Source organism: Pseudophryne corroboree, chromosome 6 (genome assembly GCF_028390025.1).
Source record: "Pseudophryne corroboree isolate aPseCor3 chromosome 6, aPseCor3.hap2, whole genome shotgun sequence".
In the NCBI taxonomy this organism is placed as follows: domain Eukaryota; kingdom Metazoa; phylum Chordata; class Amphibia; order Anura; family Myobatrachidae; genus Pseudophryne; species Pseudophryne corroboree.
This window is the reverse complement of record NC_086449.1, coordinates 530,908,081-530,930,918: the sequence shown is the minus strand read 5'-3', so window position 1 is coordinate 530,930,918 and position 22,838 is coordinate 530,908,081. Positions and strand designations below refer to the sequence as shown.

General features: G+C 47.0%; 1 protein-coding gene across 1 annotated transcript in view; it reads left to right on the top strand.

Annotated features, from left to right (window-relative positions):
- METAP2 (methionyl aminopeptidase 2) overlaps positions 1-22,838 on the top strand; it is a 72,994-nt gene that overhangs the window by 30,561 nt on the left and 19,595 nt on the right. Inside the window, exons 3-4 of the mRNA XM_063927596.1 lie at positions 214-279; positions 1,075-1,177. Of these exons, the coding sequence (XP_063783666.1) occupies positions 214-279; positions 1,075-1,177 (169 nt within the window). The remainder of the gene's footprint in view (positions 1-213; positions 280-1,074; positions 1,178-22,838) is intronic.

Below are 22,838 nucleotides of genomic sequence, written 5' to 3'. Positions count from 1 at the left end.
TTGGATTTATTTATTTTTTGGTGGTTTTTCTTATAGTTTTGAGATTTAACCATTTTTTTCCAAAAGTTTTTATTGTTTAAAGCACCACAAGTATCAATGATGCACAATTCAATATACAAGAAAGAGGTTACATATGAGATTTAACCCTTTTAATTGTAAATCAGTTTGTGTTGTAAGGTAATTCTGATATATTTTTCTACCCCCTTGCTCCAGATGGTGATGGTGAAGGAGATGGTGCAGCTGGGAAGAAGAAGAAGAAAAAGAAGAAGAAGAAAGGCAGTAAGTTTGTCTTAAAATTATACATTTGTTAAAGTCTGCACTTAAAAAGTTGTTTGATTTTGATAGGTTGATTAAGCTTTATTTAAAAAAAAAAAAAAAAAAGCAGCAGCAAAGTCATTTGATATATGGTAGACACCGTTTATTTTATGTGTAGTAGCCTGGTTACAGCTAAATGTTGAGCTTGGATTGTTCCCATTTATTATAAAGAGAAAAATCTTTGATGTACAGTTGTCTGTCACCACTTATTTGAGCAGCTACATGTAAGGGTTTGATATTGCAAACTGACAACTCCGCTAATGAAAACTGTACTTATATTGTCAGTTGTAACTCTCTTATATGGAAAAGCTGAATTTCACAAGAGGAGTGGCACAAATGATTGTACTAATAACAGTCATGTAAATGTGAGTGCTGTTTGTATAGTCCTTTCATAAAGCAATGTTGAGCACTCTTTATCCCTTAGAAAATACAGCAGTTGTTTGAATAGCAAGTATATTTTCATTAGTCACTAATATATTTTATATCTAGTTAGAAAAGCATAGAAATGCACCAGCTGTCTTACCATGTGGTTCTGTATCTACACTTTAAACATAGCTCAACTGGGCTAATAAAGTCTGATGTGAGGATTAGCTTTAAAGTTACATTTATTGTGTTGCTGAACTGCATAATTGCCGTTGAAGTTTAGGCAAATGTCTTGTTTTGGTGGGTGCAATGAAAGGACTGTGGAGTTTGCCAATTCAGTTGTAGTAGTTTCCAGTTTCTACTATGTGTTTGGTGACCGTTGCATTTATCATCTAGGCAAATCCCAAACGGATCCTCCTTCTGTTCCCATTTGTGATTTGTATCCAAGTGGTGTGTTCCCAAAAGGACAGGAATGCGAGTATCCTGCAACCCAGGATGGGTATGTATATGACCATATGTGCACTGTCGCTTTCATTTATATTTCTATATCACTGAATCTTCCAATACTAACTTGTAGTAGTGTTCCATTGGGAATTGTGTAGTAGCAAAGTGGAAATGTGCATTAACCCATGGCAATCCAATAACAATTAGCTTTGTGAGATAAACAATTATATGTCTTGTAACTATGTGCTCTAGGTTTGGCAGGCAGGTAGTGTTTTCATTCTTTCATGCTGCAAGTGCTTTCCCTAGCTGGATAGTCCCATGGTTACACCATTTCATGCAGGAGACTCAAGGACAGGGCCGACAGGGTGCCTCTAGTGCAGTTCTGGTATCTAATATTTACGTTTCCCAGTTTCTAAGTTGTAGAGTGTTATGTGCATATGTCCGCCATCCTCTACACACCAAAGGCTACCCACTCCACAAGCCTAGGGTGTATAGTAGCAGAATCGATTAAGCCCTTATAATGAAATTGCTATACGATCTATGCTCGGGTAACTAAACGGCAGATGCTCAATGTAAGATCAAAAGTTAGAGGCTTACTGCTGTTATAGGGTGGTTTAGAAATAGGGTTTGCATTTTCAGTACTGTTGTAAATCCTTTGGGGACGCAGATGCATTTTCACAAGACTAGCTGCATGTGATGAAACTGTCCTGCAGACTGAAGTGTGCAATGTGCGTGCATAAAGCATTTTGCAGTATAAATATTTAATTGAAAGAAGAAAACCAGGCGCAATAATATTTCCTAAGATTGAATTAATAAACAGCAGCTCTACTTGGTATATACTGGGTTCAATCAATCCCCAGCAAAAGCAAGTCTCTGGTAAAAGTACACCTGCTCCAAGATGTTAATTGAATAAATATAACCTATAGTACTTTGCAAATCCAAAAGCGTTGATCCAGGTATAACTATTACCAATTGGCAACAACAGGTTACAGTGTAAGCCGTATGTGTACACAGATAAAGGCGCAGATGGATTTCTGAAACAGCACTGTGATGTGAATAATAGTTAATAAGCAGCAATTAGTGCAGTCTGTACTGTATAAACCTCCAGGGGAGAGTACCGGGAGATATTGGCATCTGCGCTGTGCTCAACCCTGTGTCAATAGTGCTACTAATAGAAGATAAGGGATTCAGAGACGCACCTTCTTAAGGACTGGAAGAATATTATTGCTCAGGTGTGGTGGATAATTCCTCTAGTAAAGTGTTGGAAGAAATTGAGGAATAGATTTGATTTTGATAATGTGGATGCTGTAATAAAATATACATGTAAATGCTTAGGGATAAATGTAACACACATAATGACATCTGTACGACGGGTTTTTGTTTGAGCAACCTAGTCAATAGAGCAGGTGTTGCCCGCAAAGCCATGAGTAATGGAATTAATCCTGAAAAAAAAGTTACAATTGGAGCGATGACAGGTTTAATAATAAGATTGGAACGTATGTAACCATTTAATGATGAGGAGACACTGAAATGGATGGCTTTCCCTGAAGTAGAAATAAATTACTAGAGCTAACATGTCTATAGAAGACTGGAACCTCATGGCCAGAAAGGTGGAAAATGCTTTTTAAAAGTGTTGCTATTACTCCAGGAATAGCATGGAAGCCTGACGTTGTCATAGCCTCTTTGTAGTGTCCTCAGATTACGGGGAGGAGCTATTTAGGCAGATGGCCAGGATAAGACAAACTCAATGGGGTAAATTTACTACGGTGGGAGTTTTTCAGAACTAGTGATGTTGCTCATAGTAACCAATCAGATTATACTTAACATTTACCTAGCTGCTTCTAGAAGACAATAGATAGCAACCAGATTCTATGGGCAGCATCACCAGTTCTAAAAAAAACCTCCCACCTTATTAAATTTACTCCATTGTGTACTAAAATTATAAGGGTCATTCCATGTGACTTGCATTACATTTCATGTTCATTTTTAGAAGTTTAAATGCACCACACACAGAGGAAGCTGAAATTAAACATTTTAAAAATATGACCATAATATATGGGGCGGGTAGTCCTAATTGATGCTTAGAAACATAAAAAAAAAAATACGCTCTTAGTGATTGTTTTTTTTTTACTATGCGTGACTAAAGGAGCATACACACTAGACAATGACGGTCTATTAGTGACGCCATCTAGTGTTTCCCCTGCCGGGCCGGGCTGTAGGTGGCCGCCCGTACACACTGAGCGATATGACTGTTCATGTTGCTCAGTGATGTCACGCAGCGGCCGGCCGTGCATGCAGCTCCTGGACGGCAGTCCAAATTGAGCATGCACTGCCGACAGCGAGGGTCGTGGCCGACCGGCAGGGCTGTGCATCGCTAGTTGCTGGCGGCATATACACTTGTCGAGAAAATTAGCAACGTCGCTCAGGAAGGGGGAAAATGAGCGACGTTTCTCAGTTTCTTTGGCAAGTGTGTATGCACCTTTATGTTACAACAGAATGGACATAGGAACTGAGGGGATGTAAATATTTATGTAAACCCGCTCTGCTAATTATTTTCACAATAAAGGGGGGTATTCAATGCTTGTCGGATGCTTTCCGACGGAAAGGATCCAACAATGCAGTATTCAATGAGCAGCCAAATCAGACAGAATTTGGCCGTTCCCAACAATGCTAAACCAACTTTTTTAAAATGGGGTTAAAACCTGTCGGATTTTAGCCGCGAATCCGACAAAACAGGAAAATTGCCGACCTGTCGGGAAAAACAGCATCCCCATTAAATAGGTCGAAACAGTTTATACCCTAAACTTATGATTGACACACACAAAAAACGCAACGTTAACCAGTAGAAGTATACTTAAAAAACAATTTTGACATATGATTCATGTTGCATACGAAAGTTACTTGCGCTACATTTATGTCCCTAAAGGGCTATGATGTAAATTGCTGAAATCAGTAGAATCCACGTGAATTAATCAGTGTAGGCCTGTTTATCTTCCTTATTAACTGTGACAACGTATAAATATTTCATCTGGTGGTGATGGCCATATAAAATAAATTTCTAAAATACATGGAAATTAACCATTTTTGCATCCACCCCAACAACTTCCATATATGTTTAGTGTTTACGCATGTGGGAAAGTGATACACGACAGATCTATTTATTTTCAATTATAACACCATATACTACAATCTATTAGCAGCATAAATACATTGAAATGTTAGCGGTTTTGTGAAATTAAGCTTTAATGTATTTTGTCCTGTATTTCATGGAATGACCTGTAAACAATCTGCAGAGATGCATTGAAATTTTGTGTTGAGCCTTTTTGAACACCATTGGTTCCCGAACCAGAGACATTGTCTATGTTTAAGATTACCATGCTATCCAAACCAGGACACGCATGGATTACAATGCTTCTGCAGCTGATTAAAACCAGCTGAAATGCAAGCTTGAATTCAGCCAGCCACAGAATCTGTGTAATTCATTAGTGTCCCGTTTGAAGTAGATAGTATGGTACTATAATAGCTAGTTGAAGAGCCATCTGGGTACGTGCGTTTGGACGCCCAAAGCAGGAGTTTAGCCTGTTTACACGGCTAAAACCTGTCCGGGCGCTACATGCGTGATGTGCATGGGCACTCAAACAACAAATGAAGAGTGACAATTCTTTGGGTGTCTAAACAATTGAATCCTCAAAAAAATATTCCCCACCTTCCCCCAAGCAGAAAATTGCAGTTACTCTGCCAGAGATGTGGGAGCTTTTCAGGCATGATGGTGCAAACCACTGTGTTAAAGATTGTTGAATATAATAGGATTTTGGTACCTACCGGTAAATCCTTTTCTCTTAGTCCGTAGTGGATGCTGGGGACTCCAAAAGGACCATGGGGTATAGACGGATCCGCAGGAGCTTGGGCACACTATAAAGACTTAAACTGGGTGTGAACTGGCTCCTCCCTCTATGCCCCTCCTCCAGACCTCAGTGAGAAAACTGTGCCCAGGAGAGATGGACATTTCGAGGAAAGAATTTATAAACACGGTGAGTGTCATACCAGCTCACACCACGAACATACCGCAGAACATGGCATTCAATAGAAAACCAGCCCACGGCATGAAAAAGACACAGCCACATGCTAAGAGAATATGTAACACAACCTGTGTGTCAACACAATCAATAATAAGACACCACATGCCATGGCATGCTCAACGTCAGCAACAGCCTGACATCGAAAAAAAAACCACTAGAGCGTAACCAAAACAATAACTGCAGACACAGTACTCACTGGGACGGGCGCCCAGCATCCTCTACGGACTAAGAGAAAAGGATTTACCGGTAGGTACCAAAATCCTATTTTCTCATACGTCCTAGAGGATGCTGGGGACTTCAAAAGGACCATGGGGTCAATACCAAAGCTCCAGAACGGGTGGGAGAGTGCGAACGACTCTGCAGCACCGATTGAGCCAACAAAAGGTTCCCCTCAACCAGGGTATCAAACGTGTAGATCATAGCAAAAACGTTTGAACCCGACCAAGTATCCCCTCGGCAAAGTTGAACCGCCAAGACTCCTCTAGCATTCGCCCAGGAAGAGCCCATCTTCCCAGTAGAATGGGCCTCCACCGACCCCGGTGACTGCAATCCAGCCGAAGAAGGAACATGTCAAATAGCATCACAGATCCAGTGTGTAACAGACTGCATAACACAGTCACCCAAACCCTGCTGGGAACATACCAGACAAACAGAACCACTGGTTCTCCAAACTTAGCCCAACTGGCGACCAAAATATTCAAATCCCTGGCTACATCGAGAGAAATTGAATCAGCTAATGCCTAAGTAACCACCGGCATCAAAATTAGGGGTGTGCACTTGAAATTTTTCGGGTTTTGGGTTCGGTTCCGTGGCCGTGTTTTGGGTTCGAACGCGTTTTGGCAAAACCTCACCGAATTTTTTTTGTCGGATTCGGGTGTGTTTTGGATTCGGGTGTTTTTTTCAAAAAACCCTAAAAAACAGCTTAAATCATAGAATTTGGGGGTCATTTTGATCCCATAGTATTATTAACCTCAATAACCATAATTTCCACTCATTTTCAGTCTATTCTGAACACCTCACACCTCACAATATTATTTTTAGTCCTAAAATTTGCATCGAGGTCGCTGTATGGCTAAGCTAAGCGACCCAAGTGGCCGACACAAACACCTGGCCCATCTAGGAGTGGCACTGCAGTGTCAGGCAGGATGGCCCTTCCAAAAAATAGTCCCCAAACAGCACATGACGCAAAGAAAAAAAGAGGCGCAATGAGGTAGCTGTGTGAGTAAGCTACGCGACCCTAGTGGCCGACACAAACACCTGGCCCATCTAGGAGTGGCACTGCAGTGTCAGGCAGGATGGCCCTTCCAAAAAATACTCCCCAAACAGCACATGACGCAAAGAAAAAAAAAAGGCGCAATGAGGTAGCTGTGTGAGTAAGCTAAGCGACCCTAGTGGCCGACACAAACACCTGGCCCATCTAGGAGTGGCACTGCAGTGTCAGGCAGGATGGCCCTTCCAAAAAATACTCCCCAAACAGACACTGCCAGCCTGAGTCAGGTCATTCCCCTCTGATGAGGGGAATGACCTAACTCAGGCTGGCAGTGTCTGAACTGACTTCACGTGTGGCAAGTTCAAAGGGCAGCAGAACCTTGCACAACGTTGATATCATTCTCCACTGCGCTTGAGTCGGGTGCATTCCCCCTCCTTTGCCTATATCGTGGGCAGATGTATAGGCTTGAATGGCCTTTTGCTGCTCCTCCATCCTCTGAAGCATATAGAGGGTTGAATTCCACCTCGTTACCACCTCTTGCTTCAGATGATGGCAGGGCAGGTTCAGGTTTTTTTGGTGGTGCTCCAGTCTTCTGTACGCGGTGCCTGCACGCCGAAAGTGGCCCGCAATTCTTCGGGCCACCGACAGCATCTCTTGCACGCCCCTTTCGTTTTTTAAATAATTCTGCACCACCAAATTCAAAGTATGTGCAAAACATGGGACGTGCTGGAATTTGCCCAGATTTAATGCGCGCACAATATTGCTGGCGTTGTCCGATGCCACAAATCCCCAGGAGAGTCCAATTGGGGTAAGCCATTCTGCGATGATCTTCCTCAGTTGCCGTAAGAGGTTTTCAGCTGTGTGCGTATTCTGGAAAGCGGTGATACAAAGCGTAGCCTGCCTAGGAACGAGTTGGCGTTTGCGAGATCCTGCTACTGGTGCCGCCGCTGCTGTTCTTGCAGCGGGAGGCAATACATCTACCCAGTGGGCTGTCACAGTCATGTAGTACTGAGTCTGCCCTGCTCCACTTGTCCACATGTCCGTGGTTAAGTGGACATTGGGTACAACTGCATTTTTTAGGACACTGGTGAGTCTTTTTCTGACGTCCGTGTACATTCTCGGTATCGCCTGCCTAGAGAAGTGGAACCTAGATGGTATTTGGTAACGGGGGCACACTGCCTCAATAAATTGTCTAGTTCCCTGTGAACTAACGGCGGATACCGGACGCACGTCTAACACCAACATAGTTGTCAAGGCCTCAGTTATCCGCTTTGCAGCAGGATGACTGCTGTGATATTTCATCTTCCTCGCAAAGGACTGTTGGACAGTCAATTGCTTACTGGAAGTAGTACAAGTGGTCTTCCGACTTCCCCTCTGGGATGACGATCGACTCCCAGCAGCAACAACAGCAGCGCCAGCAGCAGTAGGTGTTACACTCAAGGATGCATCGGAGGAATCCCAGGCAGGAGAGGACTCGTCAGACTTGCTAGTGACATGGCCTGCAGGACTATTGGCTTTCCTGGGTAAGGAGGAAATTGACACTGAGGGAGTTGGTGGTGTGGCTTGCGCGAGCTTGGTTACAAGAGGAAGGGATTTACTGGTCAGTGGACTGCTTCCGCTGTCGCCCAAAGTTTTTGAACTTGTCACTGACTTATTATGAATGCGCTGCAGGTGACGTATAAGGGAGGATGTTGCGAGGTGGTTAACGTCCTTACCCCTACTTATTACAGCTTGACAAAGGCAACACACGGCTTGACACCTGTTGTCCGCATTTCTGTTGAAATACTTCCACATTGAAGAGCTGATTTTTTTGGTATTTTCACCAGGCATGTCAATGGCCATATTCCTCCCACGGACAACAGGTGTCTCCCCGGGTGCCTGACTTAAACAAACCACCTCACCATCAGAATCCTCCTTGTCAATTTCCTCCCCAGCGCCAGCAACACCCATATCCTCATCCTGGTGTACTTCAACACTGACATCTTCAATTTCACTATCAGGAACTGGATTGCGGGTGCTCCTTTCAACACTTGCAGGGGGCGTGCAAATGGTGGAAGGCGCAAGCTCTTCCCGTCCAGTGTTGGGAAGGTCAGGCATCGCAACCGACACATTTGGACTCTCCTTTGGGATTTGTGATTTCGAAGAACGCACAGTTCTTTGCTGTGCTTTTGCCGCAAGTCTTTTCTTTTTTCTAGCGAGAGGATGAGTGCTTCCATCCTCATGTGAAGCTGAACCACTAGCCATGAACATAGGCCAGGGCCTCAGCCGTTCCTTGCCACTCCGTGTCGTAAATGGCATATTGGCAAGTTTACGCTTCTCCTCAGACGCTTTTAATTTTGATTTTTGGGTCATTTTTTTACTGATCTTTTGTGTTTTGGATTTTACATGCTCTGTACTATGACATTGGGCATCGGCCTTGGCAGACGACGTTGATGGCATTTCATCGTCTCGGCCATGACTAGTGGCAGCAGCTTCAGCACGAGGTGGAAGTGGATCTTGATCTTTCCCTATTTTTTTAACCTCCACATTTTTGTTCTCCATATTTTGCGCACAACTAAAAGCCACCACAGGTATACAATGTAGATGGATGGATAGTATAGTATTACTTATACTTATGGACGACGAGTGACGACACAGAGGTAGGTACAGCCGTGGCCTACCGTACTGCTGCTTAGTGCTTATATATAAATATAATATACTGTATAACGGACCTGGTGGACAGTGTCAGCAGCAGACTGCTAAACTAGTATGAAGAAAGGAAAAAAAAAAAAACACCACAGGTATACAATGTAGATGGATGGATAGTATTACTTATACTTATGGACGACGAGTGACGAGTCGACACAGAGGTAGGTACAGCCGTGGCCTACCGTACTGCTGCTTAGTGCTTAATTATATATATAATATACTGTATAACGGACCTGGTGGACACTGCAGTGTCAGCAGACTGCTAAACAAACTAGCATGAAGAAAGAAAAAAAAAAACACCACAGTGTTTTTCAGGCAGACAAACGTATACTGGACTGGTGGTCACTGTCAGCAAAACTGTGCACTGTACTCCTGCTATAACTGCTCCCCAGTCCCCACAATTAGGCAGTGTGAGCAGTGCACTCAGCACAGATATATCATGCAGCAGTGCAGCACACTGAGTGAGCACAGATATGGTGGAGCGTTTTTTTTTCAGGCAGAGAAACAATGGATTAAACTCAAAACCCTGCACTGTACTCCCTAACAGCTGCTCCCCGTCCCCAATCCTCCCCACAATTATAACTAACTAAGTTCTAATATAATACAACTGACTCGGAGAGGACGCCAGCCACGTCCTCTCCCTATCAATCTCAATGCACGTGTGAAAATGGCGGCGACGCGCGGCTCCTTATATAGAATCCGAGTCTCGCGATAATCCGACAGCGGGATGATGACGTTCGGGCGCGCTCGGGTTAACCGAGCAAGGCGGGAGGATCCGAGTCGCTCGGACCCGTGTAAAAAAAAAAAGAAAAAGGTTAAGTTCGGGCGGGTCGGATTCCGAGGATCCGAACCCGCTCATCACTAAAAAATAGACCGATTTCTGCGAAACCCAGAAACCACTCTTGGCAGAACTACTAACCGAGTTCTCAAGTCCTCTCTTACCACATGAAAGATCAAACAAGGCTCTTGTGAGACAAAACCACCACTTCCGACACCCGCCTTGCGGATGTCAAAGCCAAGAGCACAACCCCTTTCCAAGAGAGAAATTTTTGTAAAGAAATTCTCTGACGTCCTAGTGGATGCTGGGGACTCCGAAAGGACCATGGGAATAGCGGCTCCGCAGGAGACTGGGCACAAAAGTAAAAGCTTTAGGACTACCTGGTGTGCACTGGCTCCTCCCCCTATGACCCTCCTCCAAGCCTCAGTTAGATTTTTGTGCCCGAACGAGAAGGGTGCTCACTAGGTGGCTCTCCTGAGCTGCTTAGTAAAAAAGTTTAAGTATAGGTTTTTTATTTTCAGTGAATCCTGCTGGCAACAGGTTCACTGCACCGAGGGACTAAGGGGAGAAGAAGCGAACTCACCTGCGTGCAGAGTGGATTGGGCTTCTTAGGCTACTGGACATTAGCTCCAGAGGGACGATCACAGGCCCAGCCATGGATGGGTCCCAGAGCCGCGCCGCCGGCCCCCTTACAGAGCCAGAAGACTGAAGAGGTCCGGAAAATCGGCGGCAGAAGACGTCCTGTCTTCAATAAGGTAGCGCACAGCACCGCAGCTGTGCGCCATTGCTCTCAGCACACTTCACACTCCGGTCACTGAGGGTGCAGGGCGCTGGGGGGGGGCGCCCTGAGACGCAATAAAAACACCTTATATGGCAAAAATACATCACATATAGCTCCTGGGCTATATGGATGCATTTAACCCCTGCCAATTTTTCCTTAAAAAAGCGGGAGAAAGGCCGCCGAGAAGGGGGCGGAGCCTATCTCCTCAGCACACTGGCGCCATTTTTCCTCACAGCTCCATTGGAGGGAAGCTCCCTGACTCTCCCCTGCAGTCCTGCACTACAGAAACAGGATAAAACAAGAGAGGGGGGGCACTAATTTGGCAGATAAATCTATACAGCAGCTATATAAGGGAAAAACACTTATATAAGGTTATCCCTGTATATATATATATATATATATATATATATATATATATATATATATATATATATATATATATATATATATATATATAGCGCTCTGGTGTGTGCTGGCAAACTCTCCCTCTGTCTCCCCAAAGGGCTAGTGGGGTCCTGTCCTCTATCAGAGCATTCCCTGTGTGTGTGCTGTGTGTCGGTACGTTGTGTCGACATGTATGAGGAGGAAAATGGTATGGAGGCGGAGCAATTGCCTGTAATAGTGATGTCACCCCCTAGGGAGTCGACACCTGACTGGATGGTCTTATGGAAGGAATTACGTGATAGTGTCAGCACTTTACAAAAGACTGTTGACGACATGAGACAGCCGGCAAATCAGTTATTACCTGTACAGGCGTCTCAAACACCGTCAGGGGCTCTAAAGCGCCCGTTACCTCAGATGGTCGACACAGACCCAGACACGGACACTGACTCCAGTGTCGACGGTGAGGAAACAAACGTATTTTCCAGTAGGGCCACACGTTACATGATCACGGCAATGAAGGAGGTTTTGAACATTTCTGATACTACAAGTACCACAAAAAAGGGTATTATGTGGGGTGTGAAAAAACTACCCGTAGTTTTTCCTGAATCAGATGAATTAAATGAGGTGTGTGATGAAGCGTGGGTTTCCCCCGATAAAAAAAATAATTATTGGCATTATACCCTTTCCCGCCAGAGGTTAGGGCGCGTTGGGAAACACCCCCTAGGGTAGATAAGGCGCTCACACGCTCATCAAAACAAGTGGCGTTACCGTCTCCTGATACGGCCGCCCTCAAGGAACCAGCTGATAGGAAGCTGGAAAATATCCTAAAAAGTATATACACACATACTGGTATTACACTGCGACCAGCAATCGCCTCAGCCTGGATGTGCAGTGCTGGGGTGGCTTGGTCGGATTCCCTGACTGAAAATATTGATACCCTGGACAGGGACAGTATATTATTGACTATAGAGCATTTAAAGGATGCATTTCTATATATGCGAGATGCACAGAGGGATATTTGCACTCTGGCATCAAGAGTAAGTGCGCTGTCCATTTCTGCCAGAAGAGGGTTATGGACGCGACAGTGGTCAGGTGATGCGGATTCCAAACGGCATATGGAAGTATTGCCGTATAAAGGGGAGGAGTTATTTGGGGTCGGTCTATCGGACCTGGTGGCCACGGCAACGGCTGGGAAATCCACCTTTTTACCCCAGGTCACCTCTCAGCAGAAAAAGACACCGTCTTTTCAGGCTCAGTCCTTTCGTCCCCATAAGGGCAAGCGGGCAAAAGGCCACTCATATCTGCCCCGGGGCAGAGGAAGGGGAAAGACTGCAGCAGGCAGCCTCTTCCCAGGAACAGGAGCCCTCCCCCGCTTCTGCCAAGTCCTCAGCATGACGCTGGGGCCTTACAAGCGGACTCAGGCACTGTGGGGGCCCGTCTCAAGAATTTCAGCGCGCAGTGGGCTCACTCGCAAGTGGACCCCTGGATCCTGCAGGTAGTATCTCAGGGGTACAAATTGGAATTCGAAACGTCTCCCCCTCGCCGGTTCCTGAAGTCTGCTTTACCAACGTCTCCCTCCAACAGGGAGGCGGTATTGGAAGCCATTCACAAGCTGTATTCCCAGCAGGTGATAATCAAGTTACCCCTCCTACAACAGGGAAAGGGGTATTATTCCATGCTGTTTGTGGTACCGAAGCCGGACGGCTCGGTGAGACCTATTTTAAATCTGAAATCCTTGAACACTTACATACAAAGGTTCAAATTCAAGATGGAATCACTCAGAGCAGTGATAGCGAACCTGGAAGAAGGGGACTATATGGTGTCTCTGGACATCAAGGATGCTTACCTCCATGTCCCAATTTGCCCTTCTCACCAAGGGTACCTCAGGTTTGTGGTACAGAACTGTCACTATCAGTTTCAGACGCTGCCGTTTGGATTGTCCACGGCACCCCGGGTCTTTACCAAGGTAATGGCCGAAATGATGATTCTTCTTCGAAGAAAAGGCGTCTTAATTATCCCTTACTTGGACGATCTCCTGATAAGGGCAAGGTCCAGAGAACAGTTAGAGGTCGGAGTAGCACTATCTCAAGTAGTACTACGACAGCACGGGTGGATTCTAAATATTCCAAAATCGCAGCTGATTCCGACGACACGTCTGCTGTTCCTAGGGATGATTCTGGACACAGTCCAGAAAAAGGTGTTTCTCCCGGAGGAGAAAGCCAGGGAGTTATCCGACCTAGTCAGGAACCTCCTAAAACCAGGCCAAGTGTCAGTGCATCAATGCACAAGGGTCCTGGGAAAAATGGTGGCTTCTTACGAAGCGATTCCATTCGGCAGATTCCACGCAAGAACTTTTCAGTGGGATCTGCTGGACAAATGGTCCGGATCGCATCTTCAAATGCATCAGCGGATAACCCTGTCTCCAAGGACAAGGGTGTCTCTCCTGTGGTGGTTACAGAGTGCTCATCTTCTAGAGGGCCGCAGATTCGGCATTCAGGACTGGGTCCTGGTGACCACGGATGCCAGCCTGAGAGGCTGGGGAGCAGTCACACAGGGAAGAAATTTCCAGGGCTTGTGGTCAAGCATGGAAATGTCACTTCACATAAATATCCTGGAACTAAGGGCCATTTACAATGCCCTAAGTCAGGCAAGGCCTCTGCTTCAGGGTCAGCCGGTGTTGATCCAGTCGGACAACATCACGGCAGTCGCCCACGTAAACAGACAGGGCGGCACAAGAAGCAGGAGGGCAATGACGGAAGTTGCAAGGATTCTTCGCTGGGCGGAAAATCATGTGATAGCACTGTCAGCAGTGTTCATTCCGGGAGTGGACAACTGGGAAGCAGACTTCCTCAGCAGACACGACCTCCACCCGGGGGAGTGGGGACTTCACCCAGAAGTCTTCCACATGATTGTGAACGGTTGGGAAAAACCAAAGGTGGACATGATGGCGTCCCGCCTCAACAAAAAACTGGACAGACATTGCGCCAGGTCAAGGGACCCTCAGGCAATAGCTGTGGACGCTCTGGTAACACCGTGGGTGTACCAGTCAGTGTATGTGTTCCCTCCTCTGCCTCTCATACCCAAGGTACTGAGAATCATAAGAAGGAGAGGAGTAAGGACTATACTCGTGGCTCCGGATTGGCCAAGAAGGACTTGGTACCCGGAACTTCAAGAGATGCTCACGGAAGACCCGTGGCCTCTACCTCTAAGAAAGGACCTGCTCCAGCAGGGACCCTGTCTGTTCCGAGACTTACCGCGGCTGCGTTTGACGGCATGGCGGTTGAACGCCGGATCCTGAAGGAAAAAGGCATTCCGGATGAAGTCATCCCTACCCTGATCAAAGCCAGGAAGGATGTAACTGTGCAACATTATCACCGTATTTGGCGTAAATATGTTGCGTGGTGTGAGGCCAGGAAGGCCCCTACAGAGGAATTTCAACTGGGTCGTTTTCCTGCATTTCCTGCAATCAGGACTGTCTATGGGCCTAAAATTAGGGTCCATTAAGGTTCAAATTTCGGCCCAGTCGATATTCTTCCAAAAAGAACTAGCTTCAGTTCTAGAAGTTCAGACGTTTGTCAAGGGGGTACTGCATATACAGCCTCCTTTTGTGCCTCCAGTGGCACCTTGGGATCTCAATGTAGTTTTGGGGTTCCTAAAATCACATTGGTTTGAACCACTCACCACTGTGGACTTAAAATATCTCACATGGAAAGTGGTAATGCTGTTAGCCCTGGCTTCAGCCAGGCGTGTCTCAAAATTGGCGGCTTTATCCTATAAAAGCCCTTACCTAATTTTTCATACGGACAGGGCAGAATTGAGGACTCGTCCTCAATTTCTCCCTAAGGTGGTTTCAGCGTTTCACTTAAACCAGCCTATTGTGGTACCTGCGGCTACTAGGGACTTGGAGGATTCCAAGTTGCTGGACGTAGTCAGGGCCCTGAAAATATGTTTCCAGGACGGCTGGAGTCAGAAAATCTGACTCGCTGTTTATCCTGTATGCACCCAACAAGCTGGGTGCTCCTGCTTCTAAGCAGACTATTGCTCGTTGGATTTGTAGTACAATTCAGCTTGCACATTCTGTGGCAGGCCTGCCACAGCCAAAATCTGTAAAAGCCCATTCCACACGGAAAGTGGGCTCATCTTGGGCGGCTGCCCGAGGGGTCTCGGCTTTACAACTTTGCCGAGCAGCTACTTGGTCAGGGGCAAACACGTTTGCTAAATTCTACAAATTTGATACCCTGGCTGAGGAGGACCTGGAGTTCTCTCATTCGGTGCTGCAGAGTCATCCGCACTCTCCCGCCCGTTTGGGAGCTTTGGTATAATCCCCATGGTCCTTTCGGAGTCCCCAGCATCCACTAGGACGTCAGAGAAAATAAGAATTTACTTACCGATAATTCTATTTCTCATAGTCCGTAGTGGATGCTGGGCACCCATCCCAAGTGCGGATTGTCTGCAATACTTGTACATAGTTATTGTTACAAAAATCGGGTTATTATTGTTGTGAGCCATCTTTTCAGAGGCTCCTCTGTTATCATGCTGTTAACTGGGTTCAGATCACAAGTTGTACGGTGTGATTGGTGTGGCTGGTATGAGTCTTACCCGGGATTCAAAATCCTTCCTTATTGTGTACGCTCGTCCGGGCACAGTATCCTAACTGAGGCTTGGAGGAGGGTCATAGGGGGAGGAGCCAGTGCACACCAGGTAGTCCTAAAGCTTTTACTTTTGTGCCCAGTCTCCTGCGGAGCCGCTATTCCCATGGTCCTTTCGGAGTCCCCAGCATCCACTACGGACTATGAGAAATAGAATTATCGGTAAGTAAATTCTTATTATTAGGCTACACTGCACAGAAATGGAGCCCAACTTTAAGCTCGCATCCACACCGGTTTGCAAAGTATGGATAAGAACGACCTAGCTGAAAGTCTTCCATAGGCCTTCCTGGATACACACCAAAACCCATAGTCACACCAACTACAGTGGTAAAGCTTAGCCGTTACTTCTTCTTAGTCTTAAGAATTGAGGAAATGACTACACTGGGAACACCCTTTCAGTTTAGGATATGGCATTCAACCGCCACGACATCGGACGCAGCCGCGGTAAGTCTTGAAACACGCCCTGATCTTGACGTAACCGATCCTCACGTAGAGGAAGAGGGCAGGAATCCTCTGTGAGTAAACATGAAAAAACTGGATAGCAAACCCTCCTTGGCAAGACCGGGTCCAAGAGAATCGCCTGAACCTTTTTTCATCTCCCGTTTATCACCTTCAGAAAAAGTGAAAGCTGAGAGACTACAAAGACCGACTAAAAACACCCACGGTGACACGAGGATGTCCACTGCTATAGCTTGAACGACCCTTGGCCTGGAACAATATCCCTGAGGCCTCTCGTTGAGGCGAGAAGTCAACAAATCCAATTGTGACATTCCTCAAAGACTTGTAACGTCTGTGAAAACTACTCGATGATGACTGAATTTCTCCCAGTATGGAGATCGCGTCAGCAGAGGAAATCTAGTTCTCAGTCGTTCACCTCCGGAACGAAGGCTGCTAATATAGCATTTATCAGACTTTCCACCCAATGGCAAAACTGTGCATCTTCTGCCATTGCCGCTCTTCTTCTAGCTCCGCCATAGCGGCTTACTTACGCCACTGCTGACAAGTCGTCTAGCAGAACTAACACGGACAGAACACGAAGAATACAGTTGTCGAAACTAACTCTTAATTCAAAAAAGCTTATAGCAGACAAGCTTTTCAACTTTACTTATCCCCTGGAAACACATCCCTTGCAAGTACTGCTCCCCCGTCGCGGAGATCTGTATGCACGGACACCAGGATCTACACCTGGAACCCGTACCTTCATTCCTCTAGAGGGAGAGAACTGAGCCGACACCACAGGAACGATGTCCTGGCCATTATGATTATATTCAGGTGCATGTGCAGGCGAGACCTGGGCCACATTTCCCACTGGTCTCTTGACAGCCACTCTAGCATTAGACCCGCTCTCCAAAAAAGACCTCTCAGGCTGCACCCAACCGGTTTAGTAACGGAACCCCTTGATGAAGCGTCACAGTAACCTCTTTTCATATGGAAAAATACCGAACCTTAACCGGTCATTAGCTACTCTGAAACCCACCTCCGACATCTGTGCCGTTGGAAACCACAGCCAATCCTCGTGTCGAGGAACAGTCGGAGAGAAACAACGATGCGCCCCCTTTATACAGAGACAACCGGACAATGTCCTGAACCTGACGCACCTCTGTATGGCGTTACGTACTATCTTCCCTTCCATAGTGTAACAGCAAGAACTATAAGAAAAACAGTAAGGGGAAACAACCGTAACTCAGAATGTTCCCCTTTGTATTCCATAAAAAACCCACAGGTCCTAGTCTATTCCTGGACCAACTGAAAATTAGTAGATGAGTGCCCACCGGAGTGGGGACCAGCCCGACAGATTCAATGACAAGTGGTGGATGTAGATGAAACAGAAAACGACATCCACTACTGCAACCCAACAAGGCTGCAGAACTCTTACCTTTTCACCTTCCACTGTCTGCACCGAAAAGGAAAAAATTAACGGTATCGAACCGGTTAAAATGACAGCATCCCAGGGGTGCACAGTTCCAGGGCAGGTGGTCAGCCCACGAAGCCCTCCTACCGATCAATATTCTGGAACTTCGGGCGATCTACAGTACTCTGCTTCAGGCCTCTCCTCTGCTTGCGGATCACACGATTCAAGTTCAGTCGGACAACGCCACAGCAGTGGCGTACATCAATCGGCGAGGAGAAACAAAAAGCAGAGCCTGCATGCAAGAGGTGTCACAAATATGCGTAAAGAAATGCAAGAGCAATGTCAGCAATCTTCATCCCGGTTGTGAACAAGTCGTCACGATCTCCACCTGGGGGAGTGGGGTCTCTACCAACAGGTGCTCCAATAGATCATCCACCGGTGGGGCTGCCCGCAGATAGACAATGATGGCTTCTCGACTCAACAAGAAGCTTCACTGGTATTGCTCACGAACCAGGGACCCTCAGGCGAGGCCAGTGGATGCACTGACATCGCCTTTGCCTTACCGGCTGGTCTACCTGTTTCCTCCGATTCCGTTGCTCCCAAGGGTGCTCAAGTGAATCAGACATCAAGGAGTCCAGGCAATTCTGATTGCCCCAGATTGGCCTCGGAGGGCGTGGTACGCGGATCTTCTGGACATGTCCGTCGAAGACCCTTGGACCCTACCACTAAGAAGCGATCTTCAACAAGGACCGTTCTACCTGGACTTACGGCGACTTTGTTTGACGGCATGGAGGTTGAGCGGAACATCCTAGCTTATAAAGGCCTTTCCAAAAAGGTTATTGCTACCATGGTTCAGGCTAGGAAACCTGTGACGTCAAAACACTATCATCATATCTGGAGAGGATGTGTCTCTTGGTGTGAGGACCGTGGGTATCCGCCTGCAGAGTTCCACTTGGGACGCTTCTTGCGTTTCCTGCAGGCTGGTGTGGATAAGGGCTTGCGTGTGGGGTCCATGAAGGTCAAGATTTCAGCGCTCTCCATTTTCTTCCAGAGGAAATTGGCACTACTGCCAGAAATTCAGACCTCCTTGCAAGGGGTACTCCACATACAAACTCCTCCTTTTGTGCCGCCTACGGCACCCTGGGATTTAAATGTGGTGTTGGATTTTCTACAGTCCTCCTGGCTTGAGTTTCTGATGACAGAAGATAAGTACCTCACGTGGAAGATAGTGATGTTACTGGCCCTGGCTTCTGCTAGATGTCTCAGAATTGGGGGCCTTATCATGTAAGAGCCCATACTTGGTCTTTTACGAGGGCAGAGCGGAGCTCAGGACTAGGCAGCAGTTCCTGCCGGAGGTTGTCTCTGCTTTTCACCTGAATCAACCTATTGTGGTTCTGACACTTCTGCTCCTCCGGAGGCATTGGATGCTGTGCGAGCCTTGAGGATCTATGTCAAGCGAACATCTCGGATCGGAAAGACTGATTCTTTGTTCTTGCTCTTTGATGCGCAGATAAAAGGGCTGTCCTGCTTCAAAGCAGTCCATTGCTCATAGGCCTGTTGAATTGTAAGCATAAGCCAATGTATTGGCAGCCTTACCTGTTCCGAAGTCTCTGAAGGCCCACTCTACAAGATTGGTGGGCTCTTCCTGGACGGCTGCCCATGGAGTCTCGGTCTTGCATCTGTGCCGAGCTGCTACCTGGTCGGGGAAGAACACTTTTGTGAAGTTCTACAAGTTAGATACCCTGATCAAACATGTGCTGCAGAAGTCTCCGCACATTCTGGAAGCTTTGGGACGTCCTCATCATACGAAGTCTCCCCAATATCCCTTATGGATGCTAGAGAAAATAGGATTTCTCTGACGTCCTAGTGGATGCTGGGTACTCCGTAAGGACCATGGGGAATAGACGGGCTCCGCAGGAGACTGGGCACTCTTAAAAGAAAGATTAGGTACTATATCTGGTGTGCACTGGCTCCTCCCTCTATGCCCCTCTTCCAGACCTCAGTTAGAATCTATGCCCGGCCAGAGCTGGATGCACCCTAGGGGCTCTCCTGAGCTTCCTAGAAAAGAAAGTATTTGTTAGGTTTTTTTTATTTTCAGTGAGATCTGCTGGCAACAGACTCACTGCTACGTGGGACTGAGGGGAGAGAAGCGAACCTACCTGCTTGCAGCTAGCTTGGGCTTCTAAGGCTACTGGACACCATTAGCTCCAGAGGGATCGAACACAGGCCCAGTCCTCGGTCGTCCGGTCCCGGAGCCGCGCCGCCGCCCCCCTTGCAGAGCCAGAAGAACGAAGAGAAGTTGAAAATCGGCGGCTGAAGACTCTGGTCTTCATTAAGGTAGCGCACAGCACTGCAGCTGTGCGCCATTGCTTCCTTAGCACACCACACACTCCGGTCACTGATGGGTGCAGGGCGCTGGGGGGGGGGCGCCCTGGGCAGCAATTAGATTACCTTACTTGGCGAAAAGCACATAATACAGTCTGATAAACTGTATATGTGCATTAACCCCCGCCATTAAAGTACATAAAAGGACAGAAGCCCGCCGCTGAGGGGGGCCGGGCCTTCTTCCTCAGCACACCGGCGCCATTTTCTCTTCACAGCTCAGCTGGAAGGAAGCTCCCCAGGCTCTCCCCTGCAGTATCCTGGTACACAAAGGGTAAAAAAGAGAGGGGGGGCACATAAATTTAGGCGCAAAACTGTGTATATAAGCTGCTATAGGGGAAAAATCACTCAGTATAGTGTACATCCCCGTATTATATAGCGCTGTGGTGTGTGCTGGCATACTCTCTCTCTGTCTCTCCAAAGGGCCTGGTGGGGGGGGAACTGTCTTCAAATAGAGCATCCCCTGTGTGTGTGGTGTGTCGGTACGCGTGTGTCGACATGTCTGATTTAAAAGGCTCCTCTAAGGAGGTGATAGAGCGGATAAGTGTGTGGGAGGGTGTCTCCGTCGACAACGCAGACACCTGTTTGGATATGTGTAAGTGCTGAGGTAAAATTATTGCACAAAAGGTTAGGGAACAGAAAGGAAATCTACCCTGGTCTGTCCCTATGTCACAGAGTCCTTCAGAGTCTCTCTATGCTCACTATCCAAAATAACAAACAAAGTATCGACACGGAGTTTAACTCCACTGTCGACTACGATAATGCAAAGTTACAGCCAAGAGGGCTAAAAGATATGATTATTGGAATAAAAGATGATTTGCATATCACTGATGACTCATCTGTCCCTGACACGAGAGTACACATGTTAAGGGGAAGAATGCTGAGGTAAATTTCCCTCCTCTCATGAGGAAAAAGAGCGGGAATCTCCAGACAAGAGACGGCAGCTTCCCACAAGAGAATTCTCAGGCTGTATCCTTTCCCCACTAGGGCCAGGATGTGTTGAGAATCTTCCCCTTGGGTGTCCTGTTTGCACTAGCTATTCTCAGGGATCCTGCAGATAGTGTGCACATTCTAGTACACTACCCAGACCGGCGATTGTGTCGGCATGGGTTTATAGCGCTGTGGCAGCGTGGGCCGGTACCTTATCAGCAGAGATTGAGACCCTAGTATGCATATAAATATTTTAAGATGCTGTCTTAAGTGATAGATATATAATTATAAAGCATGCCCAAAGGGACATGAGTATACTGGGTCCTAGAGACAAAAGCTATGTCGATTTCTGCTTGACTTGTCCTGTAGAATATACATTGGACAGATGATGCCGACTTAAGAGGCATATGGAAGGCTGAGGATTGTGTAGAGAAAGGTTCTCGGGCCTGGTCTCCACAGCTATAGTTGGTAATTCTGCTAGTTTGCCCTATATTCCTGCACAGCCTAGGAAAGCACGACATTATTAAATGCAGCTTTTCGAATAAAGAAACAAAGTCTGAGGTGCGTCCTTTCTTGTCAGAGCCGGGGGCAGAGGAAAGAAGCTGTACAACACAGCTAGTCCCCAGGAACAGAAGTCCTCCCCGGCCTCTACAAAAATCCACCGCATGTCGCTGGGGCTCCACAGGCGGAGCTAGGCCCGGTGGGGACACGCCTTCGTAAGTTCAGCCACAAGTGGGTTCACTCCCTGTTAGATCCCTGGGCAATAGAAATTGTGTTGCAGGGATACAGGCTGGACTGTGAGAAGATGCCCCCTCACCGAGGACCCGGCGGGCTTCCCCCCAAGAGAGGGAGCCAGTGTTAACTGCAATTCGTAAATTGTATCTTCAACAGGTGGTGGTCAAGGGTCCCCCCCCTTCAACAAGAGGGTGTTATTATTCGACCATGGTATAATCCCGAAACCAGACGGTTCGGTTAGACCCATATTGAATTAAAATCCCTGAACATATACCTGAAAAGGTTCAGGTTCAAGATGGAATCGCTAAGAGCGGTCATTGCAAGCCTGAAATGAATCGGGACATAAGGGATGCATACCTTCATGTCCCCATTTATCCACCTCATCAGGCGTACCTCAGAATTGCGGTACGGGATTGTCATTACCAATTTCACCAAGGTAATGGCGGATATGATGGTGCTCCTGCGGAAGCAAGGTGTCACTATTATCACATACATGGATGATCTCCTCATAAAAGCGAGATCAAGAGAGCAGTTGCTGGACAGCGTATCACCTTCTCTGGAAGTGAAACGGCAACACGACTGGATTCTATATATTCCGAAGTCGCAGTTGGTTCCTACAGCTCATCTGCCTCGCCTAGGCATGATCCTAGACACAGACCAGAAGAGGGTTTATCTCCCGATAGAGCTCAGGAGCTCATGACACTGGTCAGGAATCTATTGAAAACCAAAACAGGTGTCCGTGCATCACTGCACTCGAGTCCTGGGAAGGATGGTGGCATCATACGAGGCCATCCCCTTCGGCTGGTTCCATGCAAGGACAATGGAACTTACTGGACAAGTGGTTCGGATCACATCTTCAGATGCATTGGTTAATCACCCTATCCCCCAGGGCCAGGGTGTCTCTCCTGTGGTGGCTGCGGAGTGCTCACCTTCTCGAGGGCCGCAGATTCGGCATTCAGGACTGGGTCCTGGTGACCACGGATGCAAGCCTCCGAGGGTGGGGGGGGCAGTTACACAGGGAAGAAAATTCCAAGGTTTGTGGTCAAGCCAACAGACTTGCCTTCACATCAATATCCTGGAACTAAGGGCCATATACAACGCCCTAAGTCAAGCGGAGTTCCTGCTTCGCGACCAACCGGTTCTGATCCAGTCAGACCGCAGGGGCTCATGTAAACCGCCAGGGCAGCACAAGGAGCAGGGTGGCGAGGGTAGAAGCCACCAGAATTCTTCGCTGGGCGGAGAATCAAG